The 24,025-nt window shown below is 40.4% G+C and overlaps 1 protein-coding gene across 2 annotated transcripts in view; it reads right to left on the reverse strand.

The window, feature by feature from the left end:
- Positions 1-24,025, reverse strand: part of CSMD1 (CUB and Sushi multiple domains 1) — a 1,217,927-nt gene that overhangs the window by 925,047 nt on the left and 268,855 nt on the right. For both annotated transcript variants that reach the window (XM_067468320.1, XM_060788521.2), the window contains exon 2: positions 4,589-4,805. In XM_067468320.1, coding sequence (XP_067324421.1) covers positions 4,589-4,805 — 217 coding nt within the window. The remainder of the gene's footprint in view (positions 1-4,588; positions 4,806-24,025) is intronic.

Here is a 24,025-nt window from a genome sequence, read left to right on the forward strand (position 1 = left end):
AAGTTTTAAAACTTTAATTTTTTTATTTTCTTTAAACTTTGTATAGTATCAAATATTCCTTGGTTTCTCTGGACATTAATCTTAAACAAGATTATCTATATTTAGATGGTATTTGATATTGTGTATTTCAAGATCAGAACTGCTCTTTTTTATATGTGGCAGACTTGTAAAAAGATGAAGCATTATCGTTTTAATGTTTACATGTTAATTCATGTTAACATGTTAAAAATATATGTTGTAACCAGAAATGCTGTTCATTCTGAAAAAAGAATTAGATACTAAGTATTGATTCGTTCTTCAATATATCATTATAACATTAAGAACATTGTTTGCTCAAATTTTGGAAATAGACTACAGCAATGACAATGAAAGATTGTTAAGGCTACTGACTGACCTCAAATGGCCACTTGGGTGTCCCATTCAGAAATCAGTAGAGCCAGAAGTTCATACGGAGCTCCATGGTCAGTTGGAAACAGTGATGACATGAAGGAGGTGACAGCCCAGTGGGGCAGATCCAGCTCTGAGTCATCTGGACTAAATCCAGGGCTGCTCTGAGGGCAGATATACAGTGGCCTAACTTGACTGTTGTAATATACCCTATGTCACCAGTGGTCACCACAGTATCCTAGCTATGCTAGAAATTTGTCACCTTTTAAATCTAGATGCTAAAACTCGATATAAGACCCCATCATTTTTGAACGTTTATGAATTTTGCAAACGTTTATGAATTTTTTTCTTTGGGACTAAGAGGACCTAATATCTACAATATACAAACAGACAAGAAAGAGAATTTGGCTATTTTCCTCAATAGCTAGGAGTAAATGGGGGGTAAGCTGTCTCTCACAAGGCGGCAGAACATTATGGCCAGGAGGTAATTCTTTAAACTTCCAGTGTGCAATTTAGTTCTGCTTTTCAAATAATTCCTTTTTATAGATAGTGTGATTCTAAACAAGTCTCAAAAACAGTACTTATTTAAATTTTAAAAATCAGACAGTTGAAAGATTATATGTGGGAAGGGGATAAATCTGATCTGTGGCATTTTTGATTTTTTCTCCTTTGCTAGAAGTTAAATATTACCAAGGGTCTCAAAATGTCATGTGAATTGTAAAACCATTGTAAGTGTCTGTTCTAAGATATGACATTTGCCACCTATATAACTGTTTGCAGGACCTTACCAGCAGATTACATTTAGTGATACCTTGGCCTTTTCTGGTAGTCAATTCCATGTGGATTTTATTACTTTCCACAGGCTGCTCTACTTGCAATGTTATTTTTGGCAAGTGAACATCATGTTGTGCAGAAATAATATGGCACTTATTCTTCAACAAAGCAACAAGTAGCACAATATTTTAACTTTGCCCAGAGGAAAACCAAGCACTCCATGATGGGAACAAAGCTTTATGACTCAATTGCTTTAGGTCATGTTTAAAAGAGAAGTAGCCAATAAGCAGGCTTCTCTTTATGAGTGGAGCAGTAGGTTAAAGCACCGAGCTGCTGAGGTTATTAACCAAAAGGTTGCAGGTTCGAATCCGGGGAGCGGTGTGAGCTCTCGCTATCATTCCCCAGCTTCTGCCAACCTAGCAGTTCAAAAACATGCAAATGTGAGTAGATCAATAGGTCTGGCGGGAAGGTAATGGCGCTCCACGTAGTCATGCTGGCCACACGACCTTGGAGGTGTCTATGGACAATTCCAGCTCTTTCGCTTAGAAATGGAGATGAGCACCACACCCCAGAGTCGGACTCAACTGGACTTCATGTCTGGGGAAAACCTTTACCTTTACCTAGTCAATAAGCAATGTATTTTCAGAAAGTCACAGAAAGTCACTTCGGTATTATGTTTCAGACTTCTATAAATGTTGTTAAGAGTCTAAATAACATTGTTCACAGTATAAAATGTGAAGACTATATCCTCCGAGCTTTTTTGTTCTGGTTTAATTAGAACTTGCGATTTTAACTATAGCTCTCATTATCAGTATTTTCCTCATCAGAATGAATTTTGCAGCAGACATCACTGAGTCACAGATCACATACATTTTCACGATGCTTTAAAATAATGACCTACATATCACTCTTATAAAAGAAAGTTCCAGGGATTTAATATCAAGATGCCAAGCATTAATGTTGCATCACAGACTGATATAAGTAACTGCATGCATTTTTCAAAAGCCTGAGCATAAAGGATAAATTACTGGAACTGAACAGCAATGTAAGTTCTTCAAATCCCTGCCCTACTAATAACTGATGTGATGCAGCCTGTATTTTATAGTAAAAAGATCGCAAGGATAAAAAGCTTGTTTCTGCCTCCATTTCCTTTCTCCCTCTCAAATAAATACGGATACTATACCTTTCAGCTGTCCCAATTCACCAGAGAGTATTAATTTTCCGTCATCCCACTTTTCCAGTTGTTTTTAAAATGCCCAATTCCACTAGTGCAACTATAAAGAAAAATTACTTTCTCGTCACCTGCATTTATACTTCCTTGGGGGTGGGGGGTGGGGGTGGGGATAGGCTCAATTACCCATTTAGATTTTATTTTAGAAGGCATATGACCAAACAAACATGCCAGCACTCCCCCATAATGTTCTGCTTGTCCCCAAAATTAGTAATTAATGTTAAATGCATTATGATTTTCTGATTAGGCATTATGCTTTAAGCAGGAGTGTTCAATGAATAGATGGGAGCAATGGTCTTCTTAGTTATTTGGTTTCAGTTTCCACTGAAATTGTCACCAAAATGTTTCTGTAATTGAAGATGCAAATATGTCATTATTGTTTTAATGACATGTAAAAGTAACATTTAACACAGTAGAAATTTAAATATAGAGTGGAAATACTCGTCATCCCATGGGTGAAAATAAATCGGTACTGTACAGTATCAGAATTCCGAGTTCTGTATACGTATGATGGTCAGAAGTAGTCAAATTTCATTTAAACTCTTCTGCCATAAATACAGGACTGTATTTTGTAGTCTGAATCTGTAACAGCATAGAAACTAAGAAAGAAGAGGGACACCTCTAATGACTCTTCCTACTACAGATTATTTATTTTCCAGCTAATATAATTTTTGAGTTATGACAGAAGATATACTTTGCAGCACAAAGAAAGGCATACATTATATATGTAGAAATATAGTAACTAATTCTTGTCACCTATTAGTTACATAATATAGTTAACAGGGCTTTTATTTCCAAGACTGAATGTATGGATGATGAATTCTAGCAAGCAAAACTTCTTCATATACAAATGTGACCACAGTATCTCTTAATCTAAGGTAGGTCTGTGCAACTTGGCAGTAGCAAGGGGTTGAAATTTAGTTGGCTTGAGGGCACAGATAGGTTTTTAGCACTTCACTTTTCAAGTAAATAATTATTAATTAGAATTGTAGTTTTGTGCTTTCAAGTTGTTTTCACCTTGGGACAAACCTAAAGAAACCCCATCACTAGACTCCAGATCTGGAATCTGCCCCGCCCCCTGTGTGTGTGTGTGTGCTGGGATCCAGGGTCCTGGTCTCTCTTTCTTTCACTTTCTCTGGGGGATTGCAAACAAAAGCAACAAGGGAACAGGATGCAGGAGGAAGATGCCCTGTGTGCCAGGAGCAATGGACAGCTGCTGTCACCTCCTGCTCTTGGCATACAAAGCTTCCTCCCATCACCCCATCCCTCTCTGCAGACAAAGAGATAGGGAAACCAGATACAGATCTAGAGTCGAGACCCTCCAGCTGGTTTCCCTCTCTCTTTCTGGAAGGAAAGTGGCAAGGGGGCGGGGAGATAAGAGGAAATCCTGTGTGTCAAGAGCAACCACAGTGCAAAAGGACAAAAGACTGAAATGGCCCTCACCACAATACTTTGCTGATATAGGTGTGCATCTATCCCACAGAGAAAAGGCTAATTTGTAAATCTACATACTATGTCCTGCCGCAAAAGCCTTTAGATTTAAAACACTCTCCATAGTATATGTCTGTCTACCACTTGTGGCTCTGGGACAGCCAAGCTTTTTGTCTGTGCCAGATTCTGTACCGATACGGAAAAGATCACCCACTTATTATGGTAAAATATCATGTGCAAAGAGTTCTAGCCACAATGATGATGCCCGATCATGGTTATTTTCAGAGGATGCCATCATGAAAGGTGAGAAAAGAACTGGAAAAGTTGTATGTACCAAATTTATGTAAGGCAATGCAGAAGAAACCTTACTGCAAGGAACATATAGTTATTATTTTTTCCAGAAATATTCTTGATTTGACCAACTGAATGGGTTTTGAATGCTGCTGTCATTGTAATACAATAAACTCATCCGCATAACCATGAAAATTCGAACATTAATTGAGCAATACTTTCTTCCATTCTCACTCAATAACTTCTTTTAAACATGAGAAAAAAAGAGGAGTGCAATAAACAGGAATTTTTATTTGTAGAGTACAAACTTGTTTTAAGATTCTAAAGAAAGACTGACATTCTAGATAAAAGTTATCTAGAACTATGCAACTATGAAAAGAAAACAGCTTATATATGTAATTTAAACAGTAGAATGCACCAATATGATCACAAACACAATTTTACAAATAAAAATATAGGTAGAAATTACTTTACCTCACTTTCAGATTTCCTTGTTGTGGCTGTCCATCATAAATAGACAAAATATCAAAATCTTCTTCGAGGGCAAAAGTATGAAATGATAATTGTATCCTGTTACGCTCTCCAGTGATAATGATCCATGTGCAATTGGCGTAGTTTGGATAGCCGTGAGGAAATCCTGGGCTTTCTATTGTACCATTTGGACCCTGAACTAAACCTCCACAGTTCTGACCTGAAAAACAAGAAAAGAAATAAAACTGAGCATAAAAATGCTTCCCAGTTCTAACAATTCTTTCATTCTTATATTAAAAGAAAACAGTGAAAGGGATTTAAAAAAACTCAGCATCCCAAAGAAAATGACAAACTATTATAGAAACATCCAGGAGGAGAGATCTAACAGATATTTAACTTAAACGTTATTCAAGTTTTAGATATGATTATATGTTTTAGACTAGACTGCCATCCAAACTATATATAATTTATACATATTTTTTTCTATTCTTCATCAGGAAACTCCTGCCCTTTAATTCAAAATGTTTGGGGTAGGATCTGGTTATCTGTCAGTGAAATAATATATTTCGAGCATGCGTAATAACACTCCCTTTTTTAAGTTGATGAGATTGAAGCTTGGCATTTAAAATACATGGGTTGAGGTTGGGGACAGAACCCCGGGGAGATCTGAGAAATATTAAATCCTGAACATTGATGTATCGCTCTCTTTCCTGCTTCTTTCGTGCAACAGTTTCTTAAGCAATAACAGCCAGCGGGAATAAGTAATGTCACTTGGTGTGATCACATTAATATTGCTAATGCTGAGTGTGTCGTTCTGGAATAGCTACCTCCCCTGCTGTGACTTCAGTAAAATCTTAATTGCACGACTTCAGATTTCAGTTTAGGTACTCAAATGTTTGATAGTGTCTTTATTCAAATGTCGTCCACTGTTTGCCTGATTGCTTTAATGACGAAAGATAGAAATGAACTGGGTCACAAACATATTCTTATATAGTCGTGGTGCTGAATAGATTATTTTAGGTCAGGAGCACATCTTCAGTCTCATGCTTCATATAGTCATTATGGGATAATCCCTTCTCTTGGATAATTGCCCTCAATTGTTTAAATAGAGTACACATTTGGGGAGTTTGTTTCCAAGAGATATCAAATCCCTTCCCCCTGCCCACCTGCCTACCCCAAGAAAAATGAGTTATTGTTGGTCAGGAGTAGAATATTATGTAGAGATCAAAACTATCAAAATGTATCAAATCATTTTGGTATAGGGCCTGGAAAATGGCATTTTGTAGCAAAAGAATGCATATCCTTGGCACGTTTTTTCCCTCCAATTCCTGTAAAATTAGTTCAGATGGATTTGCTACCTTTTGGAAACATGCTCCACATTTAATAAAATATGGCTCAGAAATACTCTTTTTTATTAATGTGAAAGCACAGATATCAACATTTCTTTGCAATGTGTATTGATTCTTTTAGAGAAAAAACTATGATATTGGACTACAGAATATGTATGCTCACTAATTTAGACAGTCAATAAAAGACTCATTTTCTCAAACTCAACACAACATGATTTGACTGCACGTTCGTATAGTATATCCTACAGAACTATGCAAGGGCATGGAGCTTATTAACAGGCAGCCCCTCAGCAAGTAGCCTTGATTTACAGCAAATATTTTTTTTCTCTTTCCATCTTGCTGAGTTCATTAATCCCACAAACACAGATATGCCAAAGCTTAGAATTACACCAAGGCTTAAAATCAATCTGCTTTGTAATGAATAAAATGTCTGCATAGAGAAAAGTTATTTGAGGGTGGAAAAAAAGACACTTTGTGCATAATGCTTGAAATCTCACTTGCAGTTTAGTCACAAATATAATCTCAACACTTGCTGTTATATGCAAAACAAAAATTATTTGAGGCTACGCTTAAAAAAACACAACTTGCTATGAATAGATTACTGAATCTATATCATGTACTGAAATACTGTCAAATGCTTCTGGGAGTTTCTAAATCTTAACATAAAGGGTTTAATAAAAAAAGGATTTGCAGTTAAAACTAAGGACTAATAAGTAACAATTTTCTACTAAATTTAAATCAGCAACTCTACTGAATAGATACTAAAGCTGTGGGGATTCAGAAGGCCTTTAAACAGAGAAGGATTTCCTAGCATATCTGCCAATTGTTCAAACCAAGCCATTATAATGCAGACACTGCCACGTTTCTTTTTCTGAATGTAATGCCTTTTACAAATTAAGTAGTTCCTAAAATGTATTTATATCCTGTTAACATAGCTTGAAGCTGGGGAAGAGAACTCTCAGCTGGCAATAGGAAGCTGTCAGGAGCTTCATTTTATGAATGCTTCGTTCTTGCTGCATAATGAAGAACAGCTTTCCTACAGAAAAGTCAGCTTATTTGTGCCCACAAAAGCACTATCCTCATCATGGCTGCAGATACAGCAACTGCAAAATGCAGGAAATTAGATTATGTTAGAAAGTCTTGCCCCCACGTATATTTGTTTGCTTGGCTTTGTATGATACATGGGCACACATCAAAACTGTACATGTACACATGCTTTGTTTTTGTGATCTTTCGAATTTATGATTTCCCCCAAAGTCTAAAGTAGGGGTATCCAATCTTTTGGTTTTTCCTGGGCTACCTTGGAGGATGAAGCATTGCCCTAGGTCACACACTAACACTAATGATAGCTGATAAGCAAAAAAAAAAATCCACTTTCACATCCAAATTCAGTTGCTACAAACTGAGTTCAAAATCCAGATGTAATTTACACCCAATTCACTAAATGGGAAAGAGAAGCCTAGAGTGCAGATATTTCTCTGTAGGCCCAGACAAAAACAAACTACCACAGCCTCTCCTAGCCTGCATGACCTTTGTTGTTTGGCTATACATCTCCTGTTTTTCAACCACACAATGTTGAAGAGTATGATAATTGCAGGGGGAGTGATATGCAGGGCAGATTGATGGAATTAAAATGACTCAAAACATTTCTTAATGCTCAGTAGGTCAGGTTGTTAGGCATCTGAATTTCAATGAAAACTGTATATTTGACTAAAGAAAAATAGATTATAGTAAGAAAGGTATACTCATCTTAATGAATTCAACAAACCAGGAGAAGATGCAGTGCTAACAGTGAATATAGAACAATAAAATGTAGTTTAAGTGATACACTGAAAGGGGGTCAGAAAGGAGGTCATAGACAAGAAAGTAGTAGGGAGAAAACTAATTGCATTTTGAAGATGCTGACTGACCCTCTTTGCAGAAAAGAAATGACCCCCTTTGCAGAAATGCTAGTGTTGGAATGATCAACCTTGTACATTTGCAAATAAATGCCACGAAACCCCCAACTACAACATCAAAAAGAAATACAACTTTGAGAAGTGCTCTACTTACTGAACTTCTCTCTTTCAGAGAAATTGATGAAAAGAGCAATGTGTCAGTGATTTCGATACTTTCGGAGTCACTAACCCCTTTGTACCCCAACTTGGGATAAACGTAGTTAAACAACTTTTCCCCAAAGTTCTGTTGTTGCTGCATGCCTTTAAATCATTTCCAACTTATGGAGACGTAACATGAAGGGAAAAGCAAAACACCCTTTGAACAAATCTTGCTAAGAAAGTTCAGTGATAGGTTTGCCATTAACCATGATAAGTCAGAAATATCTTTAAGACACACACCAACAATTCACAACTTGAGAAACAAATATTTTTGAATAGCCACATCACCTGGAGGCTAACATTCAAGAGGATGCATGCCAATGTTGGATAAGATTGCAGGAACACATTTAATATATAACCTTTCATTTTTAAATTTATGCAAAGAGTGTAAAGATAATAGTATAGCATTCTCCAAGTATTGTAGCATGAAGGACTTAGAGGAGACCTTCTGCAAAATCCCCATACATTTCAATTAGACTTGAAAAAGGCCTTATTAGATTGCAATTGATATTGTTTTCTGAATTTGACCTGGACCACGATTTCCACACCTGTGGTCTGCACATCTTCCCTTTCTCCTTTAAACATACAGGCTTTTGAAAAATTGATTATGAATTATCCTTGGAAAGCTGAAACCTAGGTGACTGTAATACGGAACTGATAATATGGTTATAAGTATCTTGCCAATAGAACAAAATTAATGAATAGCAGAAATTGTAAAGAAAAGCAACCAAAATAATTAGGGATGTATTAAATACTATGTTCATTTAATGGACATATTATGAAGTTACATAAATTATATAGTAATGTGCTCTTGAAAAGAATATGCAATTATAAACTTGTTATTCAAGCATTCATTCATTAATGGAAAAAAAAACCCTTGCAACATTACGTCCGCTGCAGAAAAATCCAGGGACAAGATTCAGGCTTCTATAAAACATTTTCTTACTAATTTCTGTTTAAGATAGTCATCTCCTTATAAATATTTCTTAACAATCAATTAATTCCTGTAAACTTAAATTTAGTTTTATATGCATTAGTGTTCCTTCTCTAGTGACCTATTAAAATAAATTTTGTATAACATGTTATGGTTGAGGTTGCTGATTTGCTCATGCAACTAGACACACCTGTAAAATGGGAAATGAATGAAGACAGTATGATCTGTGGACAGATTAAATGGGCCATCAAGTGTTTAAATATATGGGAATGTATTCATCATACAAAACAAAAGTTAATAGGAGTTCTGTATTACATTATTATAGGCTGAATATATATTTGGGTGTCGACAACAGTTTAGCTAATGAATAAGCCAAACAACACTTTAGCAACTGAATGAGACCAAATGTTTTATGTTATATTTTACAGTCCTATATATCCCATATTCATGTATACATTTGGAAATGTTCATTAAAAAAGGACACAAAAAACACCTGGATCAATGGGTCAGCAGAAGTACTGTACTTAATTCTTACCGAAAAGACCCATCCATTTTTCTCTGAATAGAGTGGGGGGGGGGAGGTGTTTCGTGTCAGGAGCATCTTGAGAAACTGCAAGTCCCTTCTGGTATGAGAGAATTGGCCATCTGCAAGGACTTTGCCCAGGAGATGCCCGGATGTTTTTCCATCCTTGTACGAGGCTTCTCTCATGTCCCCACATGGGGAGCTGGAACCGGCAGAAGGAGATCATCCATGCTCTCCCCGGATTCAAACCTCTGACCTGTCGGTCTTCAGTCCTGACAGCACAAGGGTTCAAGTGAATAGAGTGGTGAAAGGTAAGAGCTTAGTGTGTCCCAGGAGAGCCTAAAAGAAGAACCTAACCCACCTAATTTTTTTTTGCTATGGTGTTGCTTCTGGTCCTTTTGAATGCCTAGATGGATAATGATTGCAGCAACCGTGAGCAGCTTTCCCCTCTCTGCAAAATGGCCCTCAATCTATCCACAAATTATATTGAAATCCATAACTTTGGTCCTTGATTATGCATGGCATCAACCTATGCAGGAGTATACAGTGATTACTATATATGTACTCTGTGTGTGATATGTATTTAGAAAGTCGCAGTAATACCTCCATAGAGATCTTACAGAATAAACATAATCCAAAGGGAGTTGCAAGATATTGGGGAGGGGAGGCGATACTAATCAAAAGCATTTTGTAGAGTGAGCTAAAGTTATATATTTTTAAAAATTAAATGGAATCATAGACACGTCAGCAATTAAAGATACACCGATCCCTTGGTATCCAGTGGCATTTGGTATCCCTTATGATATCGCCTTTGGAGACCAAAATCATTGGATGCTCGAGTTCCATTATATATAATGGAGTAGAAAATTATGTTGTTTCTATAAAATTGCCAAATCAAGGTTTGTCTTTTGGGTTTTATTTTTTATTTTTAAACTGTGGATGGTTGAATCCATGGATGCAGAATTTGTGGATCTGGAGAGTCAGCTGTATGTGTGCTCCATTACAGATTGAATGTATGGATGCACTCTGCCCCATTACAGATTGAATGTATGAATGCACTCTGCCCCGAAGTGTGGTGGAGGCTCCTTCTTTGGAAGCTTTTAAGCAGAGGCTGGATGGCCATTTGTCAGGGGTGATTTGAATGCGATATTCCTGCTTCTTGGCAGGGGGTTGAACTGGATGGCCCATGAGGTCTCTTCCAACTCTTTGATTCTATGATTCTATGATTCTAGGTTGTCACAGGGCAGAAATATTAATTTCATCATTTAATTTCATTTGGCGAAGCTATTATTTGATTAGAATACTAGTATATTACTATTTTATTGTCAAAGGCAAATCAGATTTTGATCTTCCAGCCTTTGCACAAGTTCAGCATTTGACAGAACTTAAGTACTAAATTTCTGTTACTATAAGCCTTGGTAGGTCACCTTGGCTTATTGTCAACTTTACAGCTCATTCTAATTCACAGAATAGTTGGTATATTCCTAGTTTTTTGTAGAAAAAGTAAAATAAAAATATCAAATTAAATCAAATTTCTAAGATTCTAACTGCTTAGTGTGTGTGTGTGTGTGTGTGTGTGTGTGTGTGCAGATCTATATCATGGTGTTTCCAAATAACCTTGGAAAATGCCATGACCTCATTTTCAAAGGACTATCTGAGACACTGAATGTGCCAGCTTTTGTGATTAATTAACATTAATCAATGAAAGCATCTGGAGGCTAAGCATCAGGTTGTGGATTTAAAACACTGAAAAGCTTTAGTAACCTTCCTGGCAGCTAGATTGGCATTTGGAATAGTCATTGTGGTGCCTGTAGGCATTTAGCAATCACTTTTGACACTCCCCCAAATAATTATAGCCTCTCACAACATGTGGAAAAGTTACTTTCTAAATTTCCCAGCCAGCATGACTACCTGCCAGTATGTGCAATATTACATCATGAAAATATCTCACCTGGTCTTTAACTAAGCCAAAATGAAAATCATGGAAATTGGACCTTAGGTGACAGTTAAACACTAGAAGAAGTGAGTATTTGCTTACGAGCCAATTAATCACTTTACTTAAAGATGTTTGTAGGCAAGTCCATTTGTAATGTAAGCTTAGATATTCTGCAACTGTACTTCCCAGGAGAATAACATGGCACAGGGTATTAGCATAGGCCAGGGGTCCTCAAACTTTTTAAACAGAGGGCCAGGTCAAAGTCCCACCAACTGTTGGAGGGCCGGATTATAATTTGAAAAAAGCACGAATGAATTCCTATGCACACTGCACATATCTTATTTGTAGTGCAAAAAAACTCTTTAAAACAATGCAATAATAAAAATGAAGAACAATTTTAACTAATAAGAACTTATTAGTATTTCAATGAGAACTGTGGGCCTGGTTTTGGCTGATGAGATAGGATAGCTGTTGTTGTTGCTGTGTGCTTTCAAGAAGTTTCAGCCTTAGGTTGACCCTGAGCAAGGGCCGGGTAAATGACCTTGGGGGGCTGTATCTGGCCCTCAGACCTTAGTTTGAGGACCCCTGGCATAAGCAGCCTCTAATTAATGCAAGACACACATTCTGCTGTGGTACTCGTTTTTATTTATTTATTTATTTAAAATGTTTATTTCATGGGATTAGAGAGTATCATCCAATAATATTTGAGGGCATGCTTTCATTCTCTGCAGTGTAACAAAGGTGATAAACATGAATTCCAAAATAATTTAGGAAATTTACAATTATGGGATATCTTGCTGTACGCCTTAAGTCTAAGAAATGCAACTAAGGGCCCTTCCACACAGTAATATAACCCAGAATATCAAGGCAGAAAATCCCACGACATCTGCTTTGAACTGGATTATCTGAGTCCACACTGCCGGTCTGAGTCCCTCTACGGAGGTGAGAAGATCGGGATATAAAAGTTTTAAATAAATAAATTTTAAATAAGTATATTCCAGTTCAAAGCAGAAAGTGTGGGATTTTATTCAGCTGTGTGGAAGGGGCCTTAGTGTCACATATAATATACTTAATAAACACACTCATTGCCAATAACCATGTGCAACAGTTTTTATTCTGTTGTTTCAAACTTTACGTTTTTTATCAACGGCTGTTCTGGCCAGAGAGAAGAAAGAAGGGAGCAGAAGACACTGCCATCTTGTCTTTACTAATAATATAATATAGTATATTGTATATACATATAATATTTATAATATTATAATGTAATACAGTATAATACTAGTAATAATAATTCAATATTATAATAATAATTATATATTTAATTACATGTAATATTACTAATAATATTACAATATAATGGTATAGTGCAATATAGTAATATATACTGATATTGTACTTTGCTAATTATATAATATTGTATGAAAATGTATATTGTAAGCCGCTCTGAGTCCCCTTCGGGGTGAGAAGGGCGGCATATAAGCGCCGTAAATAAATAAATAAATAAATAAATATACAAAATGTAAATTTTGGAGGGTAATCAAACTTATTTCAGCACTCATTTCTACTTATAGTCTACTTCAACTGACATACAGACAATTCAACTGGAATCAAATAAACATAGAGGAAAGATCTACAATGTCAATCTGCAAACATCTATTTGTCTCTCTTTTCTAGAGCACCTGTAACACTCTTGAGTGGATGATGAATAGCCGAACTGCTTCAAACAATGATCACAGTACTATCAAATGTGATGTTCATAAAAGTGGGAAAGTGCTAGGAAACTCCAAATTAATCAAGAACACATAGTTCAAAACTTCCCCAAAGAGAGCAAACTTGCAAAAAGAAATTTCTTCAAAAAGCTAGATACTCCAGTGTCTCATATGAAGCTGAGAGTTACTGAATATAATAATTAAAAGGCTCAGCTAGGTCACATATCAGGAAAGGCAGTACAATTGCCAAGAGGTCACTGCCATATCTGAGAAGCTAGCTATGAAATGCCACTAGAAAAAAAGAAAAGGTTGTTTTGAACATTGACAGTCTTGCCAAACAAAGCAAATACAGGTCAAGAAAGAAATGTGCCCAAAGGAAGGAATTCAAAATTGAATTTTTATCTAAATATGTATTAATGGAAGCATCAAAGCTACCATTAAAGGGAAGGAAAAGGAAATCAATTAGGGATGATGATGATAATAACAATAACAATAACAATAATAATAATATCTACAGTGTGGCAGGATGGCTCACTTGCTCTCGGAACTTCTCTTTTCTTTCTTTTATCTGCTGTTTAAAAGAGATTCTCTTTCTTTCCCCAAACTAAACTACCTCAAGTCTCATGCAGTGCAGTGGTACTTGACTGTCGCAGCACCAAGTCTCTACCTGGCATGAGAGCGCTTGATACTGCTGATAGGTTAGGTCTCAGTCTCTCCACTCTCCACCCATCAGCCATCATGCTGTCTCCCTCTCTCTTTCGCTGTTGCTCTCTGGTCTCTCTGACATGCTTCCTCCATGCTTCATGCCACACCCCAGTGGCATGGGGCCACATCTGCTCTCCCAGCATCCCTTAGAGTTCACCAAGGTTATATGCCAACACCTACTTCAACTTACAACTGGCCCATCTTCCCCAAACTCAAACTAAATTATCTCAACACTCATGCAGCACTGCGACACGTGTCAGTGTCATGCAGCCAGGATGGCTACTACTAGCAACCAGTGGCATGTGGCATGTAGAAGTGTCACACAGCCAGGAAGCAACCTCTCTCTCAGTGCTGAAGCACCACAATGTTTATAAACAACAATTTTTACAAGCTGCCCCATGACAGTGTGGCACATACCGGTCACACTGCTAGGACAACTCCTTCAGGATTTAAACCAATTACCTCATCCTCTCTCCTTTTCCCTGCCTCTCATTTTTGGCAGGGTGAGGAAATCCTGCACTGGGGGAAAAACCAAAACAAAACACCAACAGCTTGTTTCCCTGGTGAAGGATCCATAGTGTCTTGGGGAGGGAGAAGCAGTTCAGCTGAAGCAAGGAGAGGGGCTGGTTGCTCTGAAAAGCAGAACATTGCAATGCTTCATCATAGTGCTGCTTGCTGTCCTCCCAGAAAGCAGGGTGGATTCAAAGAAGGGTTCTATGAGTCGCTACCCCCAGGGGAGATGGCAGAGGGTCCGGCATGCCATCCTTTGGCCTTCTGGTCAACCCGGAGCCATGTGTGGCCAGACCTGGTGGCAGTTGCCCAGAAATATCTCAGCTGTCCAGTTACCAGCGTCTTCAGCCTTTCCAGAGTCACCCCTCACCAGAGAACTTTGGATTCTGCCTTGGTGGAATAGCTGTGCTTCCTGAAAGCTAAACTGGGGTTCACAGAGCTAAACCCAGATGCTTGAACTTTTTACAATGTTTGTACATCACAATCTTTAAAGATGAAAGTTTGCACATGGTATGTGCCTCTCTCTCAATGTTTTGTGCCACACCACGGTCACACTGCCAGGAAAGCTTCTTCAGGATTTCAAACAAATACCTTATCCTCTCTCCATTTCCCTTCCTCTCATTTTCAGCATTTTAAAAAGAGTTCTACCAAGTGTGAGGGAGTCCTGCACTGGAAAAAACACCACAACTCTGAAGGATTTCCACAAAACTACCATCTCTCCCCCATACTACAATTTGGTTTCTAGTTGCTTGGGGAAATCCAATAGAGGATTTGTTGATCTTCCTTTGCCACACTGCTACTGTCTCTGGCTGCCACTGTCCCACACTGTGGGTCTGGATCTTCCTGTCCTCTTTCTCCCCAAGGTCTGCTTGCTCTTTCCATAGCAGTGAGGGAGAAGCAAAGCACATCAATCAAAAACTTTCGTTCCCTTGAAACTTGGGATGGTTATACAGCAGAGCAGCTGCAGTTGACAGCTGTCTCAAGGAGTTAATCAATCTCTAAAAGAAGGCCAAAGTAGAATTTCCGTGCCAGGATAACCAACCTTGCTGGTACCAGAGCTGGCTTCCAGTGCTAGCCCTAGTAGTGTAGCAGACAGCTGGGAGGCTATGGCAACCCACTCTTTCCCCTTGAAAGTTGTCCTAAAGATCTTTGCTCCCTGCTTTGGAAGGTATCATGTGCATCTGGAAAACAAATACCGGCTTCAGAAGTTTGGTCAGTACTGGTCACTCACATCAGCCTTCCCAATGGCTCCTTCAGTCCCAGCACCAAAGGAAGCACCAACCACACAGGGCTGTAGTGTTGTCAGTCCCCATCTGTGGTCTTCATTAAAGCACAATGATGCTATGGTGATTAATGTTTGCTGGGTTGGAGATAGACTGGTGGTAGCTGCAGGCTTTTGGTTGGCTTAATGAGGAATTCCCAATAATATAAATTATTTCAGCAATGGCTCCGCAGAGGAAGTCATGGATTCATGCCCCACTGCCAGCTGTGGGTGCATGCATGCCATCGCCCATTCCAGGATGGGAAAAAATCAGTGTGTTGGCGAGCTTCGGGGAAATCCATTTCAAAATCCCCTTCAATCACCTCTTCCAAATGCTGTATAAGCTTAAGATCATCTCTTTTCTCGACCATGCCACACAGAAAATTCTTTATCCTTGAATGCATCGGGCGGGTCACCCCATTTCATTTGAGGTTGCATGAATCCCATCCGCCATTTTCTTTGCCCTCCCACTCTGCTTACTTGTGCACTGCAATGAGTGAATCATTCTCTTAAAGAAGGGCACAGTTTGAGTCCCTGTGCTGTGATGCATCATCATGGTTCTGGAACTTCTTCTATTCTCCTCCTCATCTCCCCCCACCCCCCGCCTTTACTGGATGACATCTTGCTGCTTTATTTAAACCTCAACAGCTTCAGGTTTCAAGTTAGACATAGGCAGTTCTTCAAAAAAGGGTAAAGTTGCTGTTCATGGTTACTGCCAGACACAGACAGACAAAGCTGCATACAGGATTGCTGGAAAGTAGGTGATGCGTTCAAGTTCATTTCAAACGGAACTGACCAATGAAATTGCTGGTCTTCTACTGAAATACAGCGTGTTCCCAAGATCTGTCTTTGTACAAGACACTGGATACCCTTCACTGCAAAAGAAATAGTTATAACGATAACAACAGGGAGATGTGGGGCCCTTCCACATAGACCCAAGACCAGTGATGGATTGCAGATGAACCTGAGACAGTCAATTGGAATTTCCTGGTTTATTTTGGATTTAAAAAAAACCTGAAAAGATCTGGACCTTACTTTCCAGAAGCTGGTGTTGAAGCTCAGTATTTTCAGCAATCAGGAGCTGATGGGTTCACTGATGAGTCAGAAAGGCTTGTGGGCTTTCCTGAGACTCAAAGAGATACAGGCCAAGTGAATGATACAGGCCAAGGAAATGAAATTGCCTCAGATAGTGATACAGGCCAAGACAATGCAATTGCCTTTGAGCTCCAAGGTCAGTCACAGGAGTAAGAAACAACATCCAGAGATAAGGAGTAGAGTAAAGCTGAATTGACAGAAAAGTCTCAGGAGAGAACACCTGGTGAACTAAGCAAGGATTTACGTTTGAAGATTAGGGCAGATAGTTAACTCCTCAGATCAAAAAGCTCAATGGGAAACAGATAGAGAAAGTACATGGAAGATGTCATGACTTCATGTCTGTTATTAATAGCTAGTGTTTACCTTAAAAATCCAGTTCATGCGGTGTTTGAGTGAGAAGCTAGGCCTGAGTTCCCTGTTTCATGTTTCAAGTCAAGCCTTGGTTTTAGATTTAAGTATCCTGGAAGTTTTCTATGGTTTTTCCTAAGCATATCTTTCACTTTTGGACTTAAGCTGTATTTGTGGTTTTTGGGTTTTCTTGCACGGTGTTACCTTTGGATTTACCATATATTCCGGCATATAAGATGATGGGCGTATAAGACGACCCCCACATTTTCCAGTTAAAATATAGAGTTTGAGATATATTCACCGTACAAGACTACCCCTCTTCCGTAGGTGGCTCTTAGGCTTAGAAATGGAGATGAGCACCAACCCCCAGAGTTGGACAAGACTGCACTTAATGTCAGGGGAAAATGTTTACCTTACCTAGAGTGAGCCCAGGGCCAGGTCCAACATCCTTTCCCCAACAGCAACAACAATAATAGAACCCTAAAGTTGGACGGGACTCCAGTGGCTAGCCAGTCTAACTCTAATTCTGTTAGGCAGAAACACACATTGGGAAGATAGGTGGCCATCCTGCTTTGCTTAATAACAACCATAATAACAACCACAAGAATATTGTGTCCAATTCTGGCCTCCACAATTGAAGAGAGATATTTACAAGCTGGAATGTGTCCAGAGGAGGGCAGTGAAAATGATCAAGGGTCTGGAGAACAAGCCCTATGAGGAGCAGCTTAAAGAGCTGGGCATGTTTAGCCTGAAGAAGAGAAGGCTGAAAGAAGACATGATAGCCATGTAAGCCATGTATAAATATGTGAGAGGAAGTCACAGGGATGAGGGAGCAAGCTTGTTTTCTCCTGCCCTGGAGACTAGGACGCAATGGAACAATGGCTTCAAACTACAAGAAAGGAGATTCCATCTGAACATTAGGAAGAACTTCCTGACATGAGAGCTGTTTAGCAGTGGAACTCTGTGGTGGAGGCTCCTTCTTTGGAAGCTTTTAAACAGAGGCTGGTTGGCCATCTGTTAGGGGTGCTTTAAATGCAATTTTCCTGCTTCTTGGCAGAATGGGGTTGGATTGGATGGCCCATGAGGTCTCTTCCAACTCTATGATTTTATGATTCAAAGCAGGGACATCTCCGGCCCATCCTCCTCCTCCTCCGCATTGGCAACCAAGGCACGCCTAGAATGGAGGGGTCTCCTCCACTCCAGGCCTGCCTTGGCTGCCAATGCAGCAGCAGCAGCAGCAGAGGAGAGGGAGGCTGAATCGCCTCCTCCTCCGCATTGGCAGCCAAGACAGGCCTTGAATGGAGGAGGAAGCTCAGCACCGGGAGGCAAGTGGTGCTGGAGGGCAGCCCTCGGTTCCGCTTGTCACTCACCGCCGGGCTTCAGCTTCACCAAGGCTCCTCCATTCCAGGGCTGCCCTCCAGCACTGCTTGCCTCCCAGTACTGAGCTTCAGTTTTGCCGACGGGCTCCTTCACTCCATGCCGGCCTCGGCTGTCAGTGCGGCGGAGGAGGAGGAGAAGGCGGCGACGTATATTGCCTCCTTCGCCACCACCGTTGCCCTGATAACCATGGACTGGAGGAGCCCCTCAGTGAGGCTGAAGCCCAGCATTGGGAGAAAGCTGCGCTGGAGGAGCACAGCAGCTAGGCAGTTGCCCGCCTCCCTCGCTTGCCCCCAAAACAGGAAGCGAATTTTTATACCCGGCATACTAGATGACCCCCAAGTTCAGCAAGAATTTCCAGGCTAAAAAAGTCATCTAGTATGCCGGATTATACGGTATATAAGATATTTGGATTTTTATTTCGTTATCACCTATTGCTAACCCCCCCCCCCTTTTATTATTATTATTCAACTTACTTATTTATTCCTGCCTTTCCCCATATGTTTCATGTGTTTTTTTAAATAATAAACCATTTGCTTATATTCTGGCCTCTTGTGTGGTGCTGTGGTCATAGGTGGCTCCAGGCTTGGGGTGCAACAATTGGGCCCATGAGGATTGGCTCTTGGGACTGCCTTCCACAATCCCGGGGGTCAATTCCCATTTCCGCCCTGGTTCTTCGGTCTCTAATATGGCAAATTTGTATATTATTCATTTACTTAGTTATTTACAAATCTACGATATTTACCTTGTTTCAAGTCATAAATCAACTCTCTCTAAAGTTGTGATACATGGACTGATATCCTGTATCAGAAGATGTAGTTATGACAACAGAGCTCCCACAGGGTGCCTGTCCCTGCCTGTCACAAATCATTTCAGTGCTAGGAGAAGACTGGAGGCATTACTGCACTGCCCTATACTCCAGCAACTCAGTAATAATTCTGTTGAGGTCCAGTTCTGCTGCTTTAAAAGGTAGGTTTGGGGGCATCCTCTCTGCCATGCTGAAAAGACGATAAACATGAATCCCAAAGACGATAAACATGAATCCAGGCTGGTTCATCAGCAGAGCACCTGATGAACCAGCCTGGACACAGCATATTATTTGAGAACACAGAAGTGCTGGACCACACCAACAACCACCATGTCAGACTACACAGAGAAGCCACTGAAATCCACAAGCATGTGGACAATTTCAACAGAAAGGAAGAGACCATGAAAATGAACAAAATCTGGCTACCAGTATTAAAAAACTCTAAAATTATAACAGCTAAACAACAGAGAGGAAAAAACCAGGCACAGATTAACACCTCCCAGCAACAGATTTTCCCAGGCTCAGGCAGGCCTTCAAATGCTAATGAAGGTGATCAGCTAAACATTCACACCTAACTGCAGCAGGGAACAGCTCCTTGCCCCACCCCAGCCATTCCACAGATATATAAACCCATTTTTCCTACTTCCAACAGACCTCACAACCTCTGAGGATGCTTGCCATAGATGCAGGCGAAGCGTCAGGAGAAATGCCTCTAGAACATGGTTCTATAGCCCGAAAAAACCCACAAGAACCTAATGAATCCCAAAATTTATGATGTTGTAAGTCCAGTTTACTACATCATAAATACTAAATAGAATGCCAGCTGTTCTTTGACAAATTCTCTATAAAAAGGTACCTGAGCAAACCCAAAAATCATGGGATAAAAGTTTGATAAAAATGCCCTAACACAGGGGTCCCCAAACTACAGCCCGCGGGCCACAAGCGGCCCGCCAAGGGCCTTTCTCTGGCCCGTGCGGCCTGTCCTGGCCGCGCACAAAGCCCCTCGCCGCTTGCGTCAGCGGCGTTTCTCTCTCCCTCCCTCCAGAGCAGCAGAGCAGACGCCATTGCTCTGCAACAGAAGATCCCTGATGGCAAGGAAGGGGTCAACGAATGTTGGAGGCGGCGCCGGGTGGGGGGCAAGCATCGCTTGGCCACGCCCACCCAGCGCCGCCGCCACCATTCACGGACACCTTCCTCGCCTTCAGCAATCTTCTGTTGCAGAGCAATGGAATCTGCTCTGCTGCGCTTCTCCCTCCACAGGCTTCTCCCTCCGGAGAAGCCTGTGGAGGGAGAAACACTCTCTGCTCTCCCACGGAAGAGCCGAAGGCGAGGGAGGTGGGGATGTAGGCGCACGCAGCGTGAGAGGGAGGGGGTAGAAAGGGAGGGGGAGGAGGAGGCACGCGCGGCGGCGGCGGCACAGACAGGACCCTGGCCGCGGAAGCCAGAAGTTTCCTCCCCTCCCCTTCTTCTCTCTCTCTCTCTCTCTCTCTCTTACCCTCTCTCTTTTCCTTCCCTGGCCCGTTTCCCTCCTGACTGACAGCCAGGAAGAGAAAGAGGGTAAGAGAGAGAGAGAAGGGGAGGGGAGGAAACTTCTGGCTTTCGCAGCCTGGGTCCCGTCTGTGCCGCCGCCGCGTGTGCCTCCTCCTCCCCCTCCCTTTCTACCCCCTCCCTCTCACGCTGCGTGCGCCTGGATCCCCACCTCCCTCGCCTTCAGCTGTTGCTGCTGCTGCTCGGAGGGGGGGGGGAGGCGCCGTTGAGAGCGCGCGGGAGGGGCCCACTCCACAGTTTCACCCCTCCCCTCCCAGAGGTCCCGCGCGCACTCACTCCCTCACTTGCTGCGGGCGCAAGGAGGGAGGGCAGCAGCCAGGATGCCGTGGGGCCCTTCTGGAGAGACACCTTCCTCGCTTTCCAGTATTTTCTATTGTTCATGTGAGTTTTGTGTACCAAGTCTGGTTCAATTCCATCATTGGTGGAGCTTAGAATGCTCTTTGATTGCAGGTGAACTATAAATTCCAGCAAACACAACCCCCAAACACCACCAGTGTTCACATTTGGGCATATTGAGTATCAGTGCCAAGTTTGATCCAGATCCATCATTGTTTGAGTCCACAGTGATCTCTGGATGTAGGTGAACTACAACTCTAAAACCAAAGGACACTGCCCACCAAACCCTTCCAGTATTTTATGTTGGTCATGGGAGAACTCTATGTCAAGTTTGGTTCAATTCCATCGTTGATGGGGTTCAGAATGTTTTTTGATTATAGGTAAACTATAAATCCCAGCAACTACAACTCCCAAATGACAAAATCAATTTTTTTGAGTGAAGGACATACATTGTTAGGTGTCCAGTGGTTTTTGAGTTCTGTTAATCCCACAAACAAACATTACATTTTTATTTATATAGATTTATTTCCTATATTTATACCCTGCCCTTCTCCCCCTGAAAGGGGACTCATGCTTACATATTCCAAAAACCACTTTCAAAAAGACAGAAAATAGAATGTTTTCCTCATTTTATTTGGAACTATTTTATCTTCAGAAATGCTAAAACTATGCTTTATGTTCAGATTGTAACAATAAAAATACATCCTGCATATCAGATATTTACATTACGATTCATAACAGTAGTAAAATAGGACATGTGCAGTGTGCATAGGAATTTGGTCATTGTTTTTTTTAAAAAAAAACTATAGTCCCGCCCTCCAACGGTCTGGGGGACAGTAATCCGGCCCCCCGTTTAAAAAGTTTGAGGACCCCTGCCCTAACACATACAAATTCCATGTTGAGCATAATTAGAAAAGTAATTACGGTGTCAACAATTACACAAATCTGGAGCGTAACAACACTTAGAATGCACATTCATGGTCAATGCATGTCAAAAAAGAATATTGTAGAGGTGGAAATGCTTCAAGAAAGAGCAAACAAGTAATCAAGAAATTGGATTAACTCCCAGATAAGAGAAGATTACAATATTTGGGGCTCCTTGGCTTAGAGGAGAGGAATGAATAATGTAGAGGAAAGGGTTACTTTCATAACACTGGAACCCAGGGCTATCCATTGAAGCTGAAAAGTGAAAGATTAAGGACACACAAAAGGAAACATTTCTTCATACAGTGTATAGTTAAACTATAGAATTCACTACCATAGGAGCTGATACCAAGCTCTCATTTGTATAGTTTTAAGGAGATTGTACAAACGCATGCAGAACAGGGCCTTGAGCAGCTACAGTAGCGAGAGGCATGAATTCCCTCTAGTAACAGAGACATGATGCTTCTATATATTAGAAACAAGAGCATGACTAGCAAACAGCTCTTGCACTCATGTCCTGCTTGTGGGCTGTCAGGGAATAGTATTTAAACCAGGTATGAAGCTCTCCTTAAACCCCTGCCGGCATCAAATATGCAGCTTTATAGCAATCCACTTTTACCCCCAACAGTGAGTGTTGTCCCTTGTTGTCTCTACCTCTGCCACCAATGCAAAGACCTCCTCCTATCCTACTGTTGGGGCCACCAACTTTGAAGATCACCTAGATATCCTCGAAGTAGCCATGGGAGTTATTTTGCAACTTACATCCTTACCAGACAAAACCCTCTTAACTGCTGACACCATCAGAACTCTGTTTGAATACAGTACAAGCTTTCTGATATGCTATATAGGTTTCCCAGAGGCCAAAAGCATACGAATCTATGACATTTTATGAGCAGAAGGTTAACATACCAAAAAAGAGTAATCATGAAATCATGAATATCTCTAGAAAACAGCTCACACTATCTTATACACCCCAGTCCACATTTCATTGCAACACACAATATATCTACACTTGGATTCATATTTCTTTCTCTCTTTCCTCTCTTCCTGTCTCCAGAATCAGCCAGTGACCATTTCAGCATTTATGTCTACTAGTTTGTTTTGTTTTTGTTTTCTTTTTTTACAGAGAGAAAAAAAATCCCTTGAGATTCAAGACAAAAAAAAAAAGGGAGCACACAACTCCTTTGTTATGCCAGCTCCATTGGCCGCCAGTCTGCTACCGGGCACAATTCAAAGTGCTGGTTTTAGCCTAAAAACCCCTAAATGGTTCTGACCCAACTTACATGTCTGAACACATCTCCCCTTATGAACCATCTAGGGCCTTATGATCATCTGGGGAGTAACTGCTCTCGTTACCGCCTTCGTCACAAATACGTTTGACGGAGATTAGAAAAAGAGCCTTCTCGGTGGTGGCCTCTCGGCTATGGAATGCCCTCCCTATAGATATTAGATTGGCCCTTTTAACATTCCAGAAAAAAGTCAAGACGTGGCATTTCCAAATGCAGAATAACTGACATAGAAAAATTGAATTACGACAATGAGACCAGACAATGCTTTTAACCAGGAGACACTATGAATTTATATTTTATTGATTTGTTTAGTTTTTATTATAGGTTATGTTTTTAATTATATTTATGATATTGTAAGCATTGAATTTTACCCTATTAACCGCCTTGAGTCGCCTATGGGCTGAGAAAGGCGGTATACAAATACAGTAAATAAATAAATAAATAAAAACAGTGCTTGGGGCTTTTGATCATTTAGAAATAAATAAAACACCTAGGAAATACCTTCCTTCAGTGTTGGAATCCCAAAATATGTAGCAGACTACTCTTTCCCAGATAATATAGAGTATCATAGCCTGGAGGAACCATACACACATGACCAGATCTATTACTGCAAACTGTCAGTCTTTACTCAAGGCTTACAAGCATTTGCAAAGAGACTTCCAAATGATAGCTGGTTACTTAGAGATATCGGT

This window comes from Anolis sagrei, chromosome 1 (genome assembly GCF_037176765.1).
Source record: "Anolis sagrei isolate rAnoSag1 chromosome 1, rAnoSag1.mat, whole genome shotgun sequence".
Lineage (NCBI taxonomy): Eukaryota > Metazoa > Chordata > Lepidosauria > Squamata > Dactyloidae > Anolis > Anolis sagrei.